The following is a 20,722-nucleotide window of genomic DNA, read 5'->3' as shown; positions in this document are numbered from 1 at the left end:
TAGAAACATAGCTAGCTACCCACCAAATACTATTTGCTGGCTCCAATCACCAGAATAAGCTATCAGTGCATAGACAAGAGACGCTTCTCATTCCACCCTGAGCAATAATATACACAAAGTAGGCAGGAGAAGCAGGGAACAGCCTTGGATTGTCCTACATTGTGCTGGCCAAACATTATCCTTTAAAATTCTCTCCTCCTCATGACTTTTATAATATAAAAAATAAAAGGGTACACCTTTAATCCTAGCACTTGTGAGGCAGGGGCAGGGGGATCTCTGTGAGTTTCATGACAGTCAGGACTATACAAATAAACCCTATCTTGAAGAAAACAAAAAAAAAAATCTCTCATTCTCTTCCTGCCTCCATCCATGTACGGTGAGAAGTGTCCTAATTATGTAAAACACAAATTAGTCATATAAAGACTGAAAACTGAGAACCATTTTGAGAGAGATGGAAAATACTTAAGAGAGACAGAATCTCGAGAAGTTCACTTTGGTTTCTGTACTGTCAATGAAATGGCAGAAGCCAGAACCAAATAGCTTTGCAGCGTTTGTAATCTACTGACCAAGTGACTTCATTGTTTTCTGCATTTATCACTCTTATTTTCAAACGTTCATTTCTAAACTCTGGTATATTAAATTTTAGAAAGTCTCTTTCAGTGAACTCCCTGTGAAAATTAAAAAATATAACCCATGGTTCTGGATGACTATAAAAGGAAGAGTCTGGAATGCTATGCAAGCTAACAGAAGCAGTGAGACCAACAACAACAAAACATTTGTAAAATCTCAATAATTAATTTCTTATCTCCAACAGGGGAGCAGGTTCTTGATCAAAATAAAGACGATCATTTGGATCTGTCCTGGCAGCTACCATGCATCCATGCATAGCTACATCCACGCACAGAAACACAGGAAATAGAAAAAGCCTTTGGAACTGAGGGTGAAAAACTAAATTTAATCTCATCCAGATCAGCAGCAGATATTCCGGACACTTCCAGACCACAGAAATCTTCTGGAAGAGACACTAGAAGGGCCCCAAGGCAAGTGTCTCAATCTTTTTTTTTTCCCTTTTATTTTTGATATTATAAACGTCTTGCATGGCCCAGGTGGCTTAGAATTTGCTATAAAGTAGAGAAGTCCTTGAATCCTCTTGTTTCTACCTATTAAATTCCGGAATTACAGATACCCATCACTAAACTCACCTAAAAGCAGGTTTTGTTAGTGATAAATGAACACAACTGGCACGCATGATATCTCAAATCTTTAATCCCAGAACTTGGGAAGTGTGAATTCAAGGCCAACCCTGGTCTTTCATAAAAGTCTCAGAACAGTACCAAGGCTAGTGAGACCTTGCCTAAAACAAAAACAAATACAACCTACAATGAAACAAACCACCATTAATTTGGACATGATTTTAAAATGAAAAAACTCAGGGCTAGAGAGATGGCTTAGAGGTTAAGAGCACTGGCTGCTCTTCCAGAGGTCCTGAGCTCAATTCCCAGCAACCACATGGTGGCTCATAACCAGGAATGTTGTATAATAAATAAATAAATCTTTAAAAAAAGAAAGAAAGAAAAAACTCTGGCCCAAAGTAGTAAACAGATAAACGAGCACACACACAGAAACACAAACCACCCTGAAGAATCAGGTTACATTCTCAATAATCAAGATTTAGTTTAGGCTTTAGTAAACCATAATAGAATTAGGTAAAGTATAAAAAGAAAGCAGGTGCAGAGGGCACGAATGGCCCAGCGCTTGGTAGGATGAGGAGGACTGCTGCAAGTTCCAGCCACTAGACCCTAGATCCAAAATCAAACCAGTGGCTAACAGTGAGGTCCAGAGTTTGACTCTGCAGAACTCACATAAAGCTGGACAGAGGCACGTGTCTCCAATCTAAGCTGTCCCTCAGCAAGAGGGAAGCTGAAAAGGGAAGCTGAGATGTAGGAGCATACAGAGTGGTGAACAAGAAATCTCAATTCAAATAAAGTGGATGATGAGGACCAACACCCCAGTTTTCCTATGACCTTTACACACTTAAAGTGACATGCACAAGCCTGACATGCGTGCACACACACCCATCACATTTAAAAATAAAGACAAAAGTGATGACAATGTAAAAACAACTATAAAAGTGAAACAAATTTGGAATGTCTGTGATTCTTCCAACTAGAGACACATGAACTGCTAACTACTCAGAGAAAGCACATGTTTCCTTGTTAAAATAAGCCTCATGTCCAGCCTATGCAGAGAAAGAGGAAGGACAGAGACACAACAGGGACCTGGAGACTAGGCAGGAGCACCTCTTCTGAGGGTTGAGCTGCAGGTGTTCTGGAGCAGTCCAATAATCCGACACATAAACCAGCAGGACCATCTGTACTCTGCGTCTCAACATTATACCCTCAAGTCACCCCAGGGGCTCGAGGTCCAGAGTCACACAGGTGAATCCAGCAGGACAATCAGGGTGGCATGCATTCCCACGGTGACAGACATCAACAAGGACCTCACCTTGTCACTGTCATCATGACAAATGTGGTCGTGATGGACGGACCGGCACTGAAAAGAAGCACCAACACTACCTACGGAGAAAAGGAAGGGAGAGTTAAGCAGCAGTAATTCCTTACATTAAACTGCTTTACCAATAGACTTATGTCCAGTATCCCATTTAGTCCTTAAACAAGTTCTTAAGCAGTAGGACAAGATTACTTATGGATTTTCAAAAGCTACATGTGCAAGCCCATGAGTGCAAGGAGGCCAGACAACAACCTGTAGGACCAGGTTCTCCTCCCACATGTGGGTCCCAGGGACCAAGCTTAGGCAGTCATCTTACCCACTCAGCAATCTGTGGGCCCTATTTGTGGCTTCTTCACAGAAGGAAGAACCAGACACCGATCCACAAAAAGCAGCAGCGAGAAGACGTGGAACTGAAGCCTGGCTGGCAACCCTGCCCCATCACTCTGAGCACGGCAAGGTCTACTTCCCAAGTGAGACCCCTAAGTAAACACATCAGTAAGGCAAACCCTACTGACGAAGACTATAATTACATTCCTGTTTGGTTTACACATACCTTGAGGCTGACCCTAAAAATGTAACATATACAATACAATTTACCCAGGCTTAATGGCACATGAACTTTGGGAACTAAAGTAGAAAGATCAAGAGTTCAAAGACAAAGGACAAAGGGACAAAGGAGTCTTTGAGACAGGAGAATTTCTTTTTTAAGTCTATGTCAAATAAGATTTCAAATATTGCTAGGCATGATGGCGCACAACCTCAAACACAGCAATTGGGAGGCAGAGGCAGGTGGATCACTATGAGTTTGAGGCCAGTCTAGTCTACATAAAGAGTTCCTGGCTAGCCAAGGCTATATAGTTAGACTCGGTCTTTAAAAAAAGGAAGGAAGGAAGGAAGAAAAAGAAGTCTTAGAAAAAAGTAGAGGATTTTGTTTTGTTTTGAATACATAATTTCAACGAAGAAAAAATGCAGAAACAGGAAGGTCACCACAATCACACCAAACCAATCTAGTCTATACATGGAATTCTAGGCCAGCCGGAAAAAAAAATCTATGTGTGTACATGTGTTAGGTGTGTGTGTGGCGTTTGTGTGTGGAGGGGGGGTTAATGTGCTTTTATTGCTAGGGAGTGTACACAGGCCTCATGCACTCTAGGCAAGTGCTTTCACTGAGCTGTATCTCAAGCACACAGCTTGGCCCAATCTTTCTGAAAAGCTGGTGTTAAACATAAAGTCATGAATGGAGAGTAAGCATACTATTATGGACTGTCCACAGGCACAGGAGTGAGCAGCGAGGTGCAGCTGGTGGGGGGGGTGGATTAACAATGAGTCATGTGGTAAAACCCCTAATGACACAAAAGGAGCAGGACAAAAAAAAATGTGTGCTTTAGTAAAGAATCTTTATTTTTATTTTTTTAATATTTATTTATTTATTTATTATGTATACAATATTCTGTCTGTGTGTATGACCGCAGGCCAGAAGAGGGCACCAGACCCTGTCACAGATGGTTGTGAGCCACCATGTGGTTGCTGGGAATTGAACTCAGGACCTTTGGAAGAGCAGGCAATGCTCTTAACCTCTGAGCCATCTCTCCAGCCCCCAGTAAAGGATCTTTAAATGACAGCTGCGAGACAACCCTAGGCAGAGATGAAAGCAATGGAAGAGAGGTCCCCCCACCACCCGTGTGAGGAAACACCAACACCATTCCATGTTCACAATGAAAAGTGAAGCCAAGCAATTCTGTCTTTATCATTTATATACAAAACACAATAGTCACTTAGTTCCAGAGACATATTAAGGCTCAACAATTAGTTATCATTATAAGCAGGTAATCTGCTACAAAATTATTTCAAGCCAGGGCTAGAAATATGCCTTGGCAGTTAAAGAGCACCGACTGCTTTTCCAGAGGACCTAGGTTCAATCCCTAGCAGATTATTCAACCTAAACTTTAAAAGCCAGGAGGGCCTGGCAGATGTATTTCAAGTTCTGACTCAACTGCCAACCCTGACTATTATTTTCAGCAAAACCGTCTGTTATAACTGAAATGAAAAATAAAAACTGCCCATGATAAAAATAGGTCAAAGGAATGCATGACCACTAACCCAGCTCCACAGAAAACACTTTCACATGGGTCCGAGGTTCAATCTCAGCTTGTCGGGCTTGTGTGGCAAGCACCTGGCCCACTGAGGCACTGTCCCAGATCTAACACTACTATGAGACACCAATCCTTACCTTAGTTCTTAGCTGGGCGCACTGAGGGAGGAGTTTCTTCACTGAAATATTGCAAGCCTACGTGCAACTCAGCAGTGCTAGATGTCAGCTCACCAATCTACCTCTACTAGTTTATGCTGACTACAGTGGGGGCCACAGGACACCAAAGGCAGAGTGAGGATGGACAAATCCTAAGACCTCCAGTGCCAGTCTATTGCCCCAGACCACACCCTGGCACTGTCGTGTCCTAGTCACCATGAGAAATTATATCAGGCGCTATACAGACATCAGCAAAACCTTTCTTACAGTGACTTCTCAGGAGAAGTGTATGCTGGTTGACTGAATATTCATTCCAGTCATCAGAGATTGATTGATACTGGACTCAGAAAATGACAATTATCACAAGGAAAATTAAAACAAGAGGGAAAGTTAACTGAGCAAGCACTAGCACTATCCCCGGACACAGAGTAAGCTATCCTCTTTACTAAATCTTTTCCATAAAGTAGTGTCTCGGTACAAATAGTTAGCCCCACAACTGACCAGCAGTGCTCAAATCAACCCTCTATAACTCAGTGTACATTTTTAAAATGAAAGGTACACTGGGCATGATGGGAGACACCTGTGATCCCAGCACTTGAAGAGGCAAGAGGATCCAAAGTTCCAAGGCCAGCTTGGGCTATGCAGCGAGACCCAGTTGTAAAAAGTGAGGGTAGAGGGCGAAGAGAGACTGACCTGAACATGTAAGGTGTTCGACACATGGCCCAGCACATCTACAACACCATGCATGTTTGTATTATTTCCCACATTCCCCTGAAAGTTCCTATTTCCTCATCTGAAACCAGCATTTGAACTGCTTCAAGCTGAAACAGACCTGTCACAACACCCAGAATGCATCATGGAGCTGAAGGTCATCCTTGACCACATAGCAAATTTGACGCCAGCCTGAACTACTTGAAAAACCATTCAATATCTGAATTTACTCTATAAATACTTGTAATTGGTTAATGATGGGGTTTTTGGCAGAATTATTTTTTTCTACAGCACCACTAGTCATGAGCAGAAACTGGTACAGATTAGGAATGCCTTATAAGACAAGGGTATTTCACTTAATACAGGGTAAAGTAAGTCAATAGAAAGTTATTAATGTGTTAAAGGCTCCCACAAATCTGACTTTTTGTATCATAAATTTTTTTTTTTTGGTTTTTCAAGACAGGGTTTCTCTGTGGTTTTGGAGCCTGTCCTGGAACTAGTTCTTGTAGACCAGGCTGGTCTTGAACTCACAGAGATCCGCCTGCCTCTGCCTCCCGAGTGCTGGGATTAAAGGCGTGCGCCACCACCGCCCGGCTAATGAAGAAAAATGATCAATTTATAAAATCTGTGTATTAATTTTCAAATAGAAATAAAAATGCAGCACTGAAAATTGTATGTGTGCACATGCGCACAAACACACACGCACGCTGGGCTGTACACATAGAGGTCAGATAATAACCTGGAGTCAGGTCTCTCTTTTCATCCTATGGGTCCTGGGGTTAAAGCCAGGTCTTCAGGCTTATTGGCAGCTGCCCTGCCCTGCTGAGACCTCTACCAGACCTTGAGAATTATTTTTAAGCATTTGATTAGGTAGATATATGATTTATGATACAGTACATCTTTGTACATGGGGCTACATCCTAGGAAAATCATGGTTGTCATAACAAGATGTTCCTTGCATCCAGTGAATAGGACTCAGGCACACTACTTAACACCCAAGAGGGCAGGTAGTATAAATGCATATTAAATGTTAATGGAAGAAGTCTTCGATGAACCTAGCACTAATATGCCAAGAACTTGTATATTTAGTATGCACAGGCATACATGTAAGCAAAACAACCATACACATAATTTAATGAAATACCATATGTTTTCAAGTAATGTGGAAAAGGAGGACAAGGCAAACAGAGGAATGGCTCTGCTGCTGCTAAGAATACCCATGTTCAAAAATTTAGAGTGTGTCCTACTCTCTGAATTGGCGGATGAGGAGTTCCCCAGACTTCTCACTGTGTCAGAGGGACTCTTATATGGTCATGCTATGAAGGTTCTGCTGCTTGAGATCCTGTGAAAGTCACTGACTTAAGCCTGGTCTGCTCTCCTCCCTAGACAGTACATAGCATTGGACACGGCATTTCTTTCCACCAAAGCCACACTACTCAATCCTATTTATTTATATGCTATCAAACATTGTTACGTCCCTGTTTTTAAACGGTGACACCATAAAACATCAACTTTACCACTTTAGCCACTGAGAATGCATAATACAGGGGTATTAATTATATCCATAATGTGTGTGAGCAGCTGCGCTGCTATTTTCAAGGCATTTTCATTATCTCAAACAGAAAACCTATACCATTCAATAACTTCGCTTCACCAATGTCCTTTTTAAAAGACTATAGACTTAGTAACTTTCAAGTTATGATATGCTGCCACCAGGCGGCGAGAGAGTGCCAAGGCTGCCCATGACAGGAACAGGGCAGGCAGTTTCACCTTCCCTAAAAATTAGAATAGAAACAGCATCTGCATAATGAACCTTTCACTGGCCCTCAAAAACCCACTGTGGTGTGGAGCATGAGCTGGCAGTAGAGTGACCGCTTAGTAGTGGTTTAGTCCTAACTGCCACCATAGAAAATAAAGAGCATGCTTAAAGACTGATCACTAGACTCATACAAACTAAAAAATGAAGTTAGGGAAAATGTGTAAAGAAAAAAAAAAGAATCTAAATTAATGACTATGTCACTGACTTAGTAATCATCATTTTACCTAAGATTCAAAATTAATGAGTTTCAGTCTGGTACCAAATGATCCCCAATGTTGGGTGTGTGTGGGGGTAGTTAACTGAGGAATGATTGTTGTGCTCAGCAAGTGATCTACTACTGGGCCCTTTCTTTGTTTTGTTTCCGGTAGGGATACTGAGTGGCTGGCCTTGATGGTGATCTGCTTCTTCTTCCCCGAATGCTGAGACTATCAGTACACACAGAACATCATTCCTATGTTTTCTTTCTTTTTTTCTTTTTTTTGTTTTGTTTTTTTGTTTTTCGAGATAGGGTTTCTCTGAAGCTTTGGAGCCTGACCTGGAACTAGTTCTTGCACACCAGGCTGACCTCGAACTCACAGAGATCCACCTGCTTCTGCCTCCCAAAGTGCTGGGATTAAAGGTGTGTCACCACTGCCTGGCTGAGACAGGTTATTGTTATGCAGCCCACATTGGCATTCTTCCTCGGTCTCCCAAAAGTTGAAATAATGGATAATGTCCAACTCTAAAGAATTTGACAGAAAGATTTGTTTCTTGACATTTTTTTTATTTTTAGCTTTAAATTCATATATTAGCACACATGACTCCAAATAGCCAAACAACCACGAACAGAAAAAACAACACTAGAGAAAACACAATACCTTATTTTTGAATTATACCACAGTACTGTAGTAGTAAGTACAGTATGGTACAGACACAGAACGTGAAATATGGACTAATGGGAAAGAAAGAAATCAAGACAACTCTAGCTATCTGATTCTCAACAAAAGGAGAAAGCACATCCACGGGGGGAAGCTAGTCTCTTCAGCAAACGACAGTGCTGGAAAACTAGATATGAGGAAGACTAAAATTAAATTCCTATCTAATTCAAAAATAATTTAGAATGCTTCATTTTAAATCAATTCAAAATGTTCAGAGACAGGAAAACATTTCAGGATAGAGGACGGGAAATAATAATAATAATATAATAAATAATAGCGGGAACTGGTAAATGGGAACGACGGCAAATTCAACAGTTTCTGCATAGCAAAGGAGACCATCAGAAGTGAACAGACAGCCTACAGACCGAGAGAAGAAAAGTTTTACCAGCTATTCATCCATCAGGGAATTAATATACAAAATATTGAAGAACTTTAAAAATTTTGCTTCAATAAAAAATAATTTAAGCAATAAACAGATGCTTCTCAAAAGAAACACAAACAGACCATAAAAGCAAAAAAGAAAAAATGCTCAACATCTTTAGTCATGGGGAAATTGCAAATTAAAACTAAGCTGAGGACTGGGATGTAGTTAATTTTAGAGTACTTGCCATGATGCAAAGCCCACGTTTGAACTCTGGTGTTTCATGTGTGTGGTAGCAGCACTACCCAGAGTTCAAGGTCAGACTGAGACAGGTAAGAACCTGAGAACAGGACAGAGTGGCACACACCTAGAATCCCAGCCTTGGGGAAGCTGAGGCTGGAGGATAGAAGCTCAAGGACAATCTAGGCTATCATTAGACCCTGTTGCATGAAACCTCAAAAAAATAACACTCGGATTCCAACTCACCCCACTCTCAGTGGCTATACTCAATAACACAAAAGAAAACCAGGCGTTGTGGCCCCTGTTCATAATCTCAGCATTTGGAAGGCTGGGGAATGATGACTCCATGAGTTCAAGACCAGCCTGGGTTATGAAGTAAGATTGCTAAGTATACTGGCCAGCTGTATTTTCTGCAATAGGGAAGCTGAAATAAGAGGATTGCTTCAAGGTCAAGGCCAGCATGGGCTACAAAGTTAAGACCATTCCAAAAAGTCAAACATATGAGGAGATAGTTCAGCTGGTAAAGTGCTTGCTGCAAGTATAACGACCAAATTGATCTCCAGACCTCACAGAAAAAGCCAGGTGTGAGGTCACACTGGGGAGGCAAAGACAAACAGATCCCTAGGATTAGCTTTCTACGCTAGCCGGGAACAGACTGTTTGAAATATAAGGTGGATGGCTCCCAAGGTAAACTCTGGTACCATATGCATACATGCGTGTGTGCACAAACACACACACACACACACACACACACAGTGAGCACGGGGGGGGGGGGGGGGGGGACAGGCAGATAGACAAAGTCCTAATCAAAAATCATTCAATTTGGGGAAAATGGATGGATCTGAAGATTATTATATTAAGCAAAATAAGACAACCTCAGAGAAATATATTTTCTCTCATATGTGAAACGAAGACTGTGTTTTTAAAGGCCATGAAAGTAGTGAGGGAACTAGTTGGGGCCTGGGAGAAGGGGAGAAGGAAGTAGAGGGTAGAAAAGATCAAAGTACAACAATGAATATATGAAAATACTTTGTATAATAAATATAAGCTAGGAAGTCAAGAAATGTAGCACAATGGTCCAGCACCTGCTTAACAAGTGCAAGGCCTTAAATCCAATCTTCAGTACCACAAAAACAGAACACATCTATATACTAACAAACCTAGACATTGGGTTTGGAAGATGACTCAGTGAGTAAAGTGCTTACTGCTCAAGGACTTATATAAAGTCAGGACAGCAGTATAGTAATACTTTATTTGTGTTTTAATAAATAAAGCTTGCCTGAAGATCACAGTGCAAAGCTAGCCACACTAGTCAGCCATACAGGCCAGGCAGTGGTGGCACACACCTTTAATCCCAGCAGCCACACTAGTTAGCCATAGCTAACTAGTAGGTTAAGGAGGTGGTGCACGCCTTTAATCCCAGCACTAGAGAGGAATATAAATCAGGAGGAGACAGGTCTCACGCTCAGTCTCAGTCCGAGGATTCATGGAGGCAGGTCTGCCATTTAGATCTGAGGTAGAGGTGAGAGCTAATCTCTGGGCTTTTATTATTCGTGCTACACTGCAGTGCATGTCTGTGATCCCGGCACTCCTACAGAAAGACAGTACACTGTAGGCAGGCTGGCTTGGAATGCTCTATAATCCTTCTGCCTCAATTTACCAAATGCTGAGATTATAGGTGTGACTTAACCATTGTTAACATTTAAAATTTTACTGAGATGTAATTGACACATCATAAAAATTCACCCTGCTAAGCTTCACTGGTTTGTTATGTGCATTCATAGCTACACATTGCTCACAGCTAATTTAAGAGTATTTTCATCACCCCATTACCAGTCACCCAACCTCTTCTCTGCCTTCTCCAGCAGCTGAGTGAACCAGCAGATATTTCTGCCACAGCAGATTTACCTATTTGGGACATTTTATATTAAGAAAAGCATGTGAGAGAGCGGGGGTTTGGTGCCTGGTTTCTTCTATTTAGCAAGTTTCAAAATTTATCCATGTTGTAGCACGTATCAAAGGCCTTGTTTATTTTATAAATAATATTCCATAGAATAAACATATCACATCTTGGAATATCCATCCAGTCACTAGCTGATAGACATCTGGGCTATTATGAACAATGATTCTGCAAACATTCATTTTTACATAAAATTGCACTTTCAACTTTCCTTTCTACACACCTACGAGCGGAATTACTGGTCACAATAACTGCTTAGCCTCCTGAGGAACTGCTCAACTCTTCCCAAAGCGGCTGCGCCACTTCACCCACCACAGGCAGCTGGAATGCTTGCTTCACGGCATCTTCACTAACACTGGTCTGTCTTTTACAGCCATGCTAGTGGGTATGTAGTAGAGAAACAAACGCTTAGAGTGTGACACTATAGTAGTGTATACTCTTAGAGACACACACCGACATATTTCTAGATGGGTGACATGGTATCTGAATTTGCTTCAAAACACAGAGTAAGGTTGAAGGAGTGGGTGGAGATGCAGATGAATAGAATTTTCAGTTTTGGGTGACAGATAAAGATGTATCCTCCATACTTCCAAATTTCCATACTAAGTGCTATAATGTAACTGTATCATAAACAGATATGATTTCCATGCATTTTGAAACTCTAGAAAAACTATACAGTTTTATGTGTCAGTACACAAAATTATGACTGCAGGCACTTTAATGCTTTTTTCCTTTTTTTGCAAACTTTCATTATTATTTTGTGTGCGTGTGTTGGCACTCATGCCATAGTGCACATTAGAAGTCAGAGGTAAATTTGCGGAATTAGTTCTTTCCTTCCATCTTTACATGGGCTCTGTGTCTTAAACTCGGTCTGCGTCATCAAGAGATAGTAGGAGCCTTCACAGACCATCTCACCAGCTAGCAACTATTTTTTATTTTAATTTTTAGTACATTTTATTTATACAGCTTGCTTACACATGTATAGGTGAGAGTGCAGGTCAGAGGTGAACTTGGGTCCTGGGATTGAACTCAGGTCTTCCAGCTTAGCAGAGAGTGTCATCCTCTCAGCCGTCTCACCAACTCCTCAGGCACTCTTCTTTAAACCCTTAAAACCTCAACTTCTCCCTCCTTCTCTCTCTCCCTCTCCCTCACACACACACACACACACACACACACACACACACACACACAGAGAGAGAGAGAGACAGAGAGAGAGACAGAGACAGACAGAGAGAGAGAGAGAAAGAGAAAGAGAAAGAGAGAGTGAGTGTGTCGGGCAGGGTAGGAGCTCTATCCTTCTAGTTTATGATGAGAGACAGAAAGGGGGCTCTCCTACCAGTTCAGGATTCTTCCGCCTCAACCTACTAAGTGCTTCAATTACAGTCATACGCTACCCACCTCTTGTTATTATATACTGATCTTAAATCCTCTATCTACATATCAGTTTTTCAAGGTTTTATAATGTTTTGTTTGTCAACTTGAAACAACCTATGAAGAGAATCTCAGAAGGACTGTGTAGACATTGACCTGTGGGAATGTGTCTACAGGGGATTCTCCTGATTGTGTTCACTGAGGAAGAAAATGTACCCACTATAGGTAGCACCACCATTCCCTGGGGCACAGGGAGTTTCTAAGTGAGGAAAGTGAGCTGAGAGCAAGCACATTAATTCCCTCTGCTCTGCTTCTGACTGTGGCTATCATGTGAAATAAACTCCTTCTCCCTTAAGTTGCCTTATCAAGGTACTTTATCACAGAAACAGGGAAGAAAACTAGGATTTCTATTTATGCTGATGAACAAAAAGCATGTTCTCATCCACCAGTGAACAAATGTGAACACCACCAGGGCTGGAGAAATGGCTCTGTGTTTAGGAGTATATACTGTTCTCCCACGCACTGCTCTGTCAAGAAGAGAAAGAGGAAAAAACTGAGGACTAGGGATATAGACCAGTGATAGCACACGGTCTAGAAGGCAAAAAGGCGCTGGATTCAATTCTCAGAACCACAAGAGGGAGGGAAATGAGAAGATAGGCAAGGGGAAGGGGGCAGGAGGAAAGGAGGTTTGGGAGGCCTGGTAAGAGCTTAAGAATGAACAAGAGCTAAGGTCTCAAATTTGGGGGAGGGGGGACAGAAAAATATTCGGTAAGTTCAAACGCAGTGGGGAGCTCTGGAAGTCTTAAGTGAACATGTGACTCATTCTTTTAAAAGCTCTCCCTGGCTATCAGCAGAGGATGGAGACCAGAGAGTGGTATGTGGACCCGTAAATGGCTACTGCTATAGTTCAGATAGAGATGGAATGGAGGGATACAGAGCCCCGGCTGGCCTGGGTCCTACCATCTTCTTTCCTCACAGGCACACATCCCCAAGCCCTGCAGTTTTTATATTCTCGTACATGCCACATGTAAAGGTCTGAGGACAACTTGTTGGCAGTCAGTTCTTTCCTCCTACCACAAGAGTTCCAGGTGTCCAACACAAGTCATCAGGACAGGTGATCAGGCTTAGGGACCAGCCCCTTACACACTGAGCCACCTTGTTGTGAGGTACAATGAAAAGGACTTGGAGAATGATGTGATGGGAGGAGACAAGAATATTGCAGTTGCCAAAACAATTCCCTGATTTCCAGCTTAAGCAACTGAGTCCCATATTCTGATGAAAAACACTAGGAAGTAGGTAGTCTGCCTGGATAATAATAGTTTGGGACATGTTAAGTATGAATTTCTTGAAAATTCGCAGTATATAAGTGGTATTTATATCCCTGGAAACAAATGCTATCGTCTAGAAAAAGAACATAGAAAAGAGATGAGGGCACAGGCCCAAGTCCTAAGAATGAGAAAAAGATGGGGAGAAGAGACCATCTAAAATTTTATACAAAACTGAGAGAACTGAGTGTGGTGGAAAACACCTCTGACCCCAGCACTTGGGAAGAAGAAGGTTAACTAAGGGTTGAGTTTAAAGATTAATAAAGGGTCTTCCACCAAGTCTGATGGCTTGAGTTTAATCTCCAGAACCTACATGGTGGGAAGTCTGACTTCTGCAACTTCTCATCTAACTTCCACACGCATGCATGTGCATACAAACAGATAGATGAAGCTGGGCATGGTAGCACACACCTTGAGAGACAGAGGCATGTGGATCTCCATGAGTTCCAGGACAGCCAGAAACCCTGAAATAAATTAAACAGACAGAGACAGCTATCCAGTAAGAAGTGGCCTGGTGTCCCTCAGCTGGTGACTCAGCATCAGTGATGGCAGTAAAGAGCAGTTTCAGGGAAGGAGAAAGGGCCAAGTTGATGGGCTGAAGATGGCTAACAGCCAATTTTTTTTCCCCCAGTTTCAGCCAGGAAGCAGGTAAATAATCTCACCTCGCCCTGCTCTACCAAGCCTCACGCTTCAAACAGTACCTTCCAATCCAGGGCCATATTCATGCTAGGCAAAAGCACCCTCTCCAGCTGACTTCACCCCTAGCCATGGTTTCTTCACATTCCATCAGGACAAACGCAATGTGCTAATGCTCTAGGACTGAGCAGTTCTTCCCAATTACATAACCTTGCTCTCCCTTTATTCACCAAGAAACACGTGAAGTCATTCTCTGCAAACGGCCTTTCTTAGTCTGTTCTTCAAAGGGTAACCATACCAAAAAAAAAGTTACCTTGTAATACCAGACAAGTTATGAGAAAATGATGTTTATGATTATGTCACTAAAACACAAATCATTTTGTTTGAGATACAGTCTTGCTGTGCAGACCTGGTTTTCCTGGAACTCAATATAAAGACCAGAGATTCTGGCCTCAAACTCAGAAATTCACCTGCCTCTGCCTCCTGAGAGCTGAGATTAAAGGAAGGTGCCACCACACCTGGTTGAAATACAAATCTTAATCATATCTTAGGGATCATGTTTGCATTGGAATATGAGTCATACAGATCACCTCTTCAAGTAACCCATATACAGATTCTGTGGAAACCAGATCCTGGAAAATGTAGTACTTTCCAAATGGACTAATTTGCATTGTCCTGTAATCCCAGCACTCAGGAGGGAGATGCAAGGACTTCTGAGTCAAGACCAACCTGGCCTACAGAGTGAGTTCCAGGATAGCTAAGAGAAACCCTGTCTCAAAAAAAATGATCAAGAAGAAAGAAAGAAAGAAAGAAAGAAAGAAAGAAAGAAAGAAAGAAAGAAAGAAAGAATCAAAACAAATGAAAATACATTTGAATTCAAATACTTGTAAATCTGGCTACATAAATGGCATGAGGCATTTAAAAACTCATCTTCAAAAAAGCATATGTATCATGAAAAAAAGAGGATAAATACGAACTCCAAATGATATTTACAAAGAAAAAAGAAGTAAAGACAGTAGAGAAATAGAGAGGCACTAAAATACTTGTCTTGAAATTATGAGGAATAAAAATACTTTTAGCTCTGCTCCCAACAAAAATTTAGAAAGTCTTCATCTAAGTGAACCAATAACACATGCAAGATCCTCAAAATCATTAGTTATTAAAGAATACAAAGCCAGGTGGTGTTAGCACACACCTTTAATCCCCAGCACTTGGGAGGCAGAAGCAGGTGGATCTGAGTTCGAGACCAGCCTGGTCTACAGCGTGAATCCAGGACAGCCAGGGCTACAAAGAGAAACCCTGTCTCAGAAAAACAATAACAAAAAGAAAGGAGAGTGACAGACAGAAAGAGAGAAGGAAAGAAAGGAGAAAGAAATAGAACCTTCATGTGTTGGTAAAGGAAGTACACAATTGCACAAATGTTTTGGGAGTTTGGCACCTCCTCAGGATTAAAAACAATTACCTTAACCTAGTAATTTTACTCCTAAGCATGTCGTACAGGCACACATGAAAAATGAAACATACATTCACAAATGCTTGCAGTAGCATTACTCACTAGAGTCCAACAGTGGCTAAGATCTTTATGTTCATTAATTGATGGGTGGCTGGATAAAATGTGATCAATACATATAATGAATATTTTTGGTCATAAAAAAGGAATAAAGCACTGATACTGTTCATAAAAGTACATATTTTTCAGATTCCATTTACAGAAAAGGTATAGGACAGGCAAATCTAAGGACAGCCTAGGACCACACCTAAATGGAAAGTGAGTGTTGCTGGGTGAGGGGCTGCTTTGGGCAGTGAAAATGTGTTCTAATTAGAGAGGGGTGATAGGTATAGAAACTTCGAGTACACCAACACTGATTTATACTTTAGATAAATTAACTTTGTGGTATGGGAATTTAAAGCTAAAAGTAAGCCCACTATTTGCAGATTTCTTTTGTTTTGTCTTGTTTTTTTTTCAGACATGGCCTTGCTCAGCATACCTAGAATCCAAGCCTCTGAGTGCTGGAATTATACGAATGTGCCACCATACACGTCCAAAGTGCTAACTATTTTAAGAGGAAGGCCGTGAGACGCTTCTAGGGAACTTTTAATTGTCCACGTGTTTACTTGCTTGGCCACACATTGTGGTGACATACTAAGCTGCACACTTGGAAAACGCCAAAGTTTCTAAGTGTATGTTATACATGCAACAAAGATTTTTCAGAAGACTAACTAGAAGAGCTGGAGAGTTGGCTCAGTGGGTAAGAGCACTGGCTGCTCTTTCAGAGGACCCAGGGTTCAATTCCTAGCACACACATGGCAACTCACAACTGTCTTTAACTCCAGTTCCAGGAGACTCAACACCTATGGCAAAACACCAATGCACACAAAATAAAAATAGATAAATTTTTAAAAATGCAATTTTAAAAAAGTAACTGGATAAATAACTAGGCTAATTTAGGAAATGATTAAAAAGATTATGAAGAGAAGTTTCCAAACAACATGCAGAGCTGGGTAGTGGCATGATGCCTGCTTAGCATATAGAAGGCCTTAAGGACAATCCTCAGCACAAACAAATATAGTATGGTCCCACTTTTTGTAAACTTGTACACACATGGGGTTTACAAAAACAACACTACATGAATATTCACACGATCGTTCTTACTGATCTCCATAGAATTCAAATACAGTGCCCTTTGTTTTCCCAGTTACAGATGTCTGAATTTTTGACAATATTTATTTTTGTAGCCAAAAGACAACAAATGTATAGCTTTTGTTTGTTTTGAGACAGGGTTTCTCTGTGTAGCCCTAACTGTCCTGGAACTTACTTTCTAGACCAGGCTGGACTCAAACTCATAGAGATCCACTTGCCCCTGCCTTCCAAGTGCTAGGTTTAAAGGCATGTGCCACTATACTACCCTTAACAAATGTGTACATTTTAATATTTTTTAAAGATTTATTTATTATGTATACATTGTTATGTTTGCATGTATACTTGCACACCAGAAGAGGGGATAGATCTCCTGTGAGCCACCATGTGGTTGCTGGGAATTGAACTCAGGACCTCTGGAAGAGCAGTCAGTGCTCTTAACCTCTAAGCCATCTCTCCAGATCCTTTTTTAATGAATTTTAAAGTTTTCTTTAAATTTTAATTTATTATTAGTATGTGTGTGAGTGCTGCTGGTGTATGCATGCCACTGTGTGTGCAGGTAGAGGACAACATGCAGGAATGGTTCTCTCTTTCTACTGTGGGTTCCCTGGACCAAACTCAGGTCATCAGAATTATAAAACAAGCACCTTTACCTTCTAGGCTTGGGTAATCAGTGTTCCCCTAGTCTCAGACATTTGAAGACTTAAATCTCTAGTTGGTGGTGCTGTTTGAGGTGTTTAGGAGATATAGCACTATTAGAGCAATTATGTTACTAGAGACTGATTTTGAGAGTTTAAAGACTCTCTCTCTCCAGGGCTAGAGAGATGATTTAGTGGTTAAGAGCATTGACTGCGCTTCCAGGAGTCACACTGGATTATGGGCAGCTGTCTCTAGCTCTCTAGTTCCAAGGGGAATCCAATGTCCTCTTCTGGCCTCTGTGGGTACTGCATGAGCATGGTACACAACATACATGCAGACAAAAAATACACACAAAATAAAAAATAATGTTAAAAAAAAGAATCCCCCCTGAATGTGGTTCAAGATGTAAGCTCTCGGTTTCTAGTTCGAGCAGCCATGCCTCTACTCTGTCATCATGGACTTTTATCCCTCTAGAACTCTTTATGCACAATAAACTTTTTTTCTCTTTGTAGACCAGGGCGGTCTCAAACTCAAGAGATCCATTTGCCTCTGCCTTCCAAGTGCTAGGATTAAAGGCGTGTGCCACCATACCTGGCTTAACAAATGTTTAAAGCTTTAAATTTTAATTTATTATTAGTATGTGTGTGTGTGTGCTGCTGGTGTGTGCATGCCACCATGCATGCGTGAATGCGTGTGCAGATCTGAGTGGTTTTATCACAACAATAGAAAAGTAACTGATATACCTACCATCTCACCAGCCCTCAATAAACACCCCCTCCAGGGCTTCATGTATTCCAAGCAAACATGCTACCATTGAGCCATACTCCCAACCCCAAGTACAGACCTAATCTTTTTGTTTTTGTTATTTGTTTGTTTGCTTGTTTGTTTTTGAGGCAGGGTCTCACAAGTAGCCTCAGCTACCCTGGAATGAGCCAACTAGACTGGTCTTGAATTCACAGAGCTCTGCTTGTCTGTGCCTTCCTAGTGCTAAAATTAAAGGTGTGTGCTGCCAAGCCTGGACCCTTAAAAAACTTTAAGAAGGCATAGTGAAGGGATTTAGTAATAATGAGAACAGAAGTTGATGAATTAGTAAGCATAAATATAGAAATAATTCAAGAACGGGTTTTTGTTGTTTGGTTGGGTTTCGTTTGCGAGCTGTTTGATTTGGCCTTCCAATACTGGGTGTAAATCTGGGTCTCTATGCATTCCAGGAAATCACTCTACCACTGAGCCATACTTCCAGCCAAGAACAGACTCTTCTTTCTAGTTTTAAAGCAAACTTTTCTAGTCTTTTATTTTAATTGATTTATGAGCTTTTTATTTTTTATTTATTTATTTTTGGTTTTTCGAGACAGGGTTTCTCTGTAGTTTTGGAGCCTGTCCTGTCCTGGAACTTGCTCTGTATACTAGGCTGGCCTCAAACTCACAGAGATCCTCCTGCCTCTGCCTCCCGTCTTTCTAGTTTTTGAGAAAGGGTCTCACTATGTACCTTGGCTGGCCTGAAATTAGCTATTAAAATCAGGCTGGCCTTGAAATCAGAGATTTATCTGTCTCAGCCTCCCAGGTGCTGGGATTAAAGGAGTGTACCAAAAGAATAAATTCTTTAAAGATAATCATTTAGGGGCTGACAAAATGGTTCCGGGCACAGGGACCAGTCACCAAGCCTGGTGACCTGATCTTCAGCACTCAAATGGCAAAAGAAGAGAAGCGACTCCTACAAGCTGTCCTCTGACCTCCACACCAAGTCATGGCAATCAAAGGCACAGGGATACACAAACACACCTAAAATAATTTTTTTTAATTAAGTAAAGGTAGCTATTTAAAAACTAGTATTAGGACTCTATTCTGCTGTCTGGTTGCCATGCAAGCTGTTCTGCACTGCCAGACCCTCCTCATGACAACAAATTCTGACATGCTCACAAGCATATCTTAAGGTAGCCATCAAAAGCAAACAGCACCTGGAAGAAGGAGTACGCCTCAAGTCTTTGTTTTTTTGTTGTTGTTTTGTTTTGTTTTTTTGAGGTAGGGTTTATGCTGGAACTCACTAAGCGAATCAGATTGGCAGAAAACTCACAGATCTGCCTGCCTTGCCTCTTGCCTGGCTGAGAAGTGCCTAAAGACAACTTCAGAGGATGCAGCTCTGTTCTCAGCACCCACATCAGGCAATTCGCTTAGACCTGCAAATCCGGCTTCAGTGACCAGGACTCCCTCTTCTAGCAGGTACACATCTTTAATTCCAGAACTCAGGAGGCAGAAGCATGGAGACGCAGGTGGATCTCTGTGAGTTCAAGTTCCAGACCAGCTGGAGATACATAGTGAGACCCTGAAACTCTGCCTTAAAAAAGAAAAAAAGAAAGAAAAAGGAAAAGAAATTGAATTAAATAAGCTAAAATGAGAGATGGATACTAACTCTCACCATCAAATATTTTTCTATGAAATATTTGCTACCACAATCCTAATTACCAGCAATGGCATGAAAAGGCATCTCTCATGAATACATCAAAACCTCAAATACCAATAAGTAAATCCAGAATTATTACACTTACTCCAGAAATTCTGAGGCAACACCATATTGAAAATAAAATTCAGCATGCAAATAGCTCAAAAGACAAAACAATAAGGGGTGGGTAATTTGAAGAGAATGTGGCAAAACTGAGAAAACAAAACAGTATAAATAAAAATTATCTTTCACTTGTCAGGCTCCAACGACAGTCAGTCAATCCAACACGCTCAAGAGACTTCATAACTATAAAGTTATAGTCTAGCTGCAATAGAAAAACACAAATGGGAAACCTAAGAAAACTCCTATGAAAAAAAATTAAACAAAACATTTCCCAAAATTCAGGTTATCAAGTCAGTTTAGAGCCAGGAATAGAGTACACACCTATAACCCTAGCACTTGAGGACCCTCAGGTAGAGCAGGAGGATCACAAGCTTGAGGCCAGCCTGGGCTACACAGATTCATTGTTTAAATTAGTTAATTTACAAAAATCAACATATTTATCTAACAGCAGGATTCAAAAAACAGATGAAAATTCCTGTTAAAAGCAATAATAAAGCCGGGTGTTGGTGGTGTATGCCTTTAATCCCAGCACTCAGGACGCAGAGGCAGGCAGATCTCTGTGAGTTCAAGACCAGCCTGGTCTACAGAGAGAATTCCAGAGCTGTTACATAGAGAAACCCTGTTTTGAAAAACCAAAAGGCAATGGTAAAAGATATTATAAAATTAACAGTAATAAATGTGAATTACAACTACAAAACTTCACTAATACACTATGGCATGTTAAAAATATAAAGAGAATCACAGTACTAGACAAAAGACTCAACAATGAGAAAATGTTAACCA

General features: G+C 41.1%; 1 protein-coding gene across 1 annotated transcript in view; it reads right to left on the bottom strand.

Annotated features, from left to right (window-relative positions):
- Window positions 1–20,722, bottom strand: part of Rnf38 (ring finger protein 38) — a 106,747-nt gene that overhangs the window by 68,955 nt on the left and 17,070 nt on the right. Inside the window, exon 2 of the mRNA XM_050155906.1 lies at window positions 2,506–2,576. Within this exon, the coding sequence (XP_050011863.1) occupies window positions 2,506–2,576 (71 nt within the window). The remainder of the gene's footprint in view (window positions 1–2,505; window positions 2,577–20,722) is intronic.

Source organism: Alexandromys fortis, unplaced genomic scaffold, assembly GCF_014885135.2.
Source record: "Alexandromys fortis isolate MF-2015 unplaced genomic scaffold, M_Fortis_MF-2015_v1.1 scaffold_92, whole genome shotgun sequence".
Lineage (NCBI taxonomy): Eukaryota > Metazoa > Chordata > Mammalia > Rodentia > Cricetidae > Alexandromys > Alexandromys fortis.
This window is presented reverse-complemented; position numbering and strand designations above follow the sequence as displayed.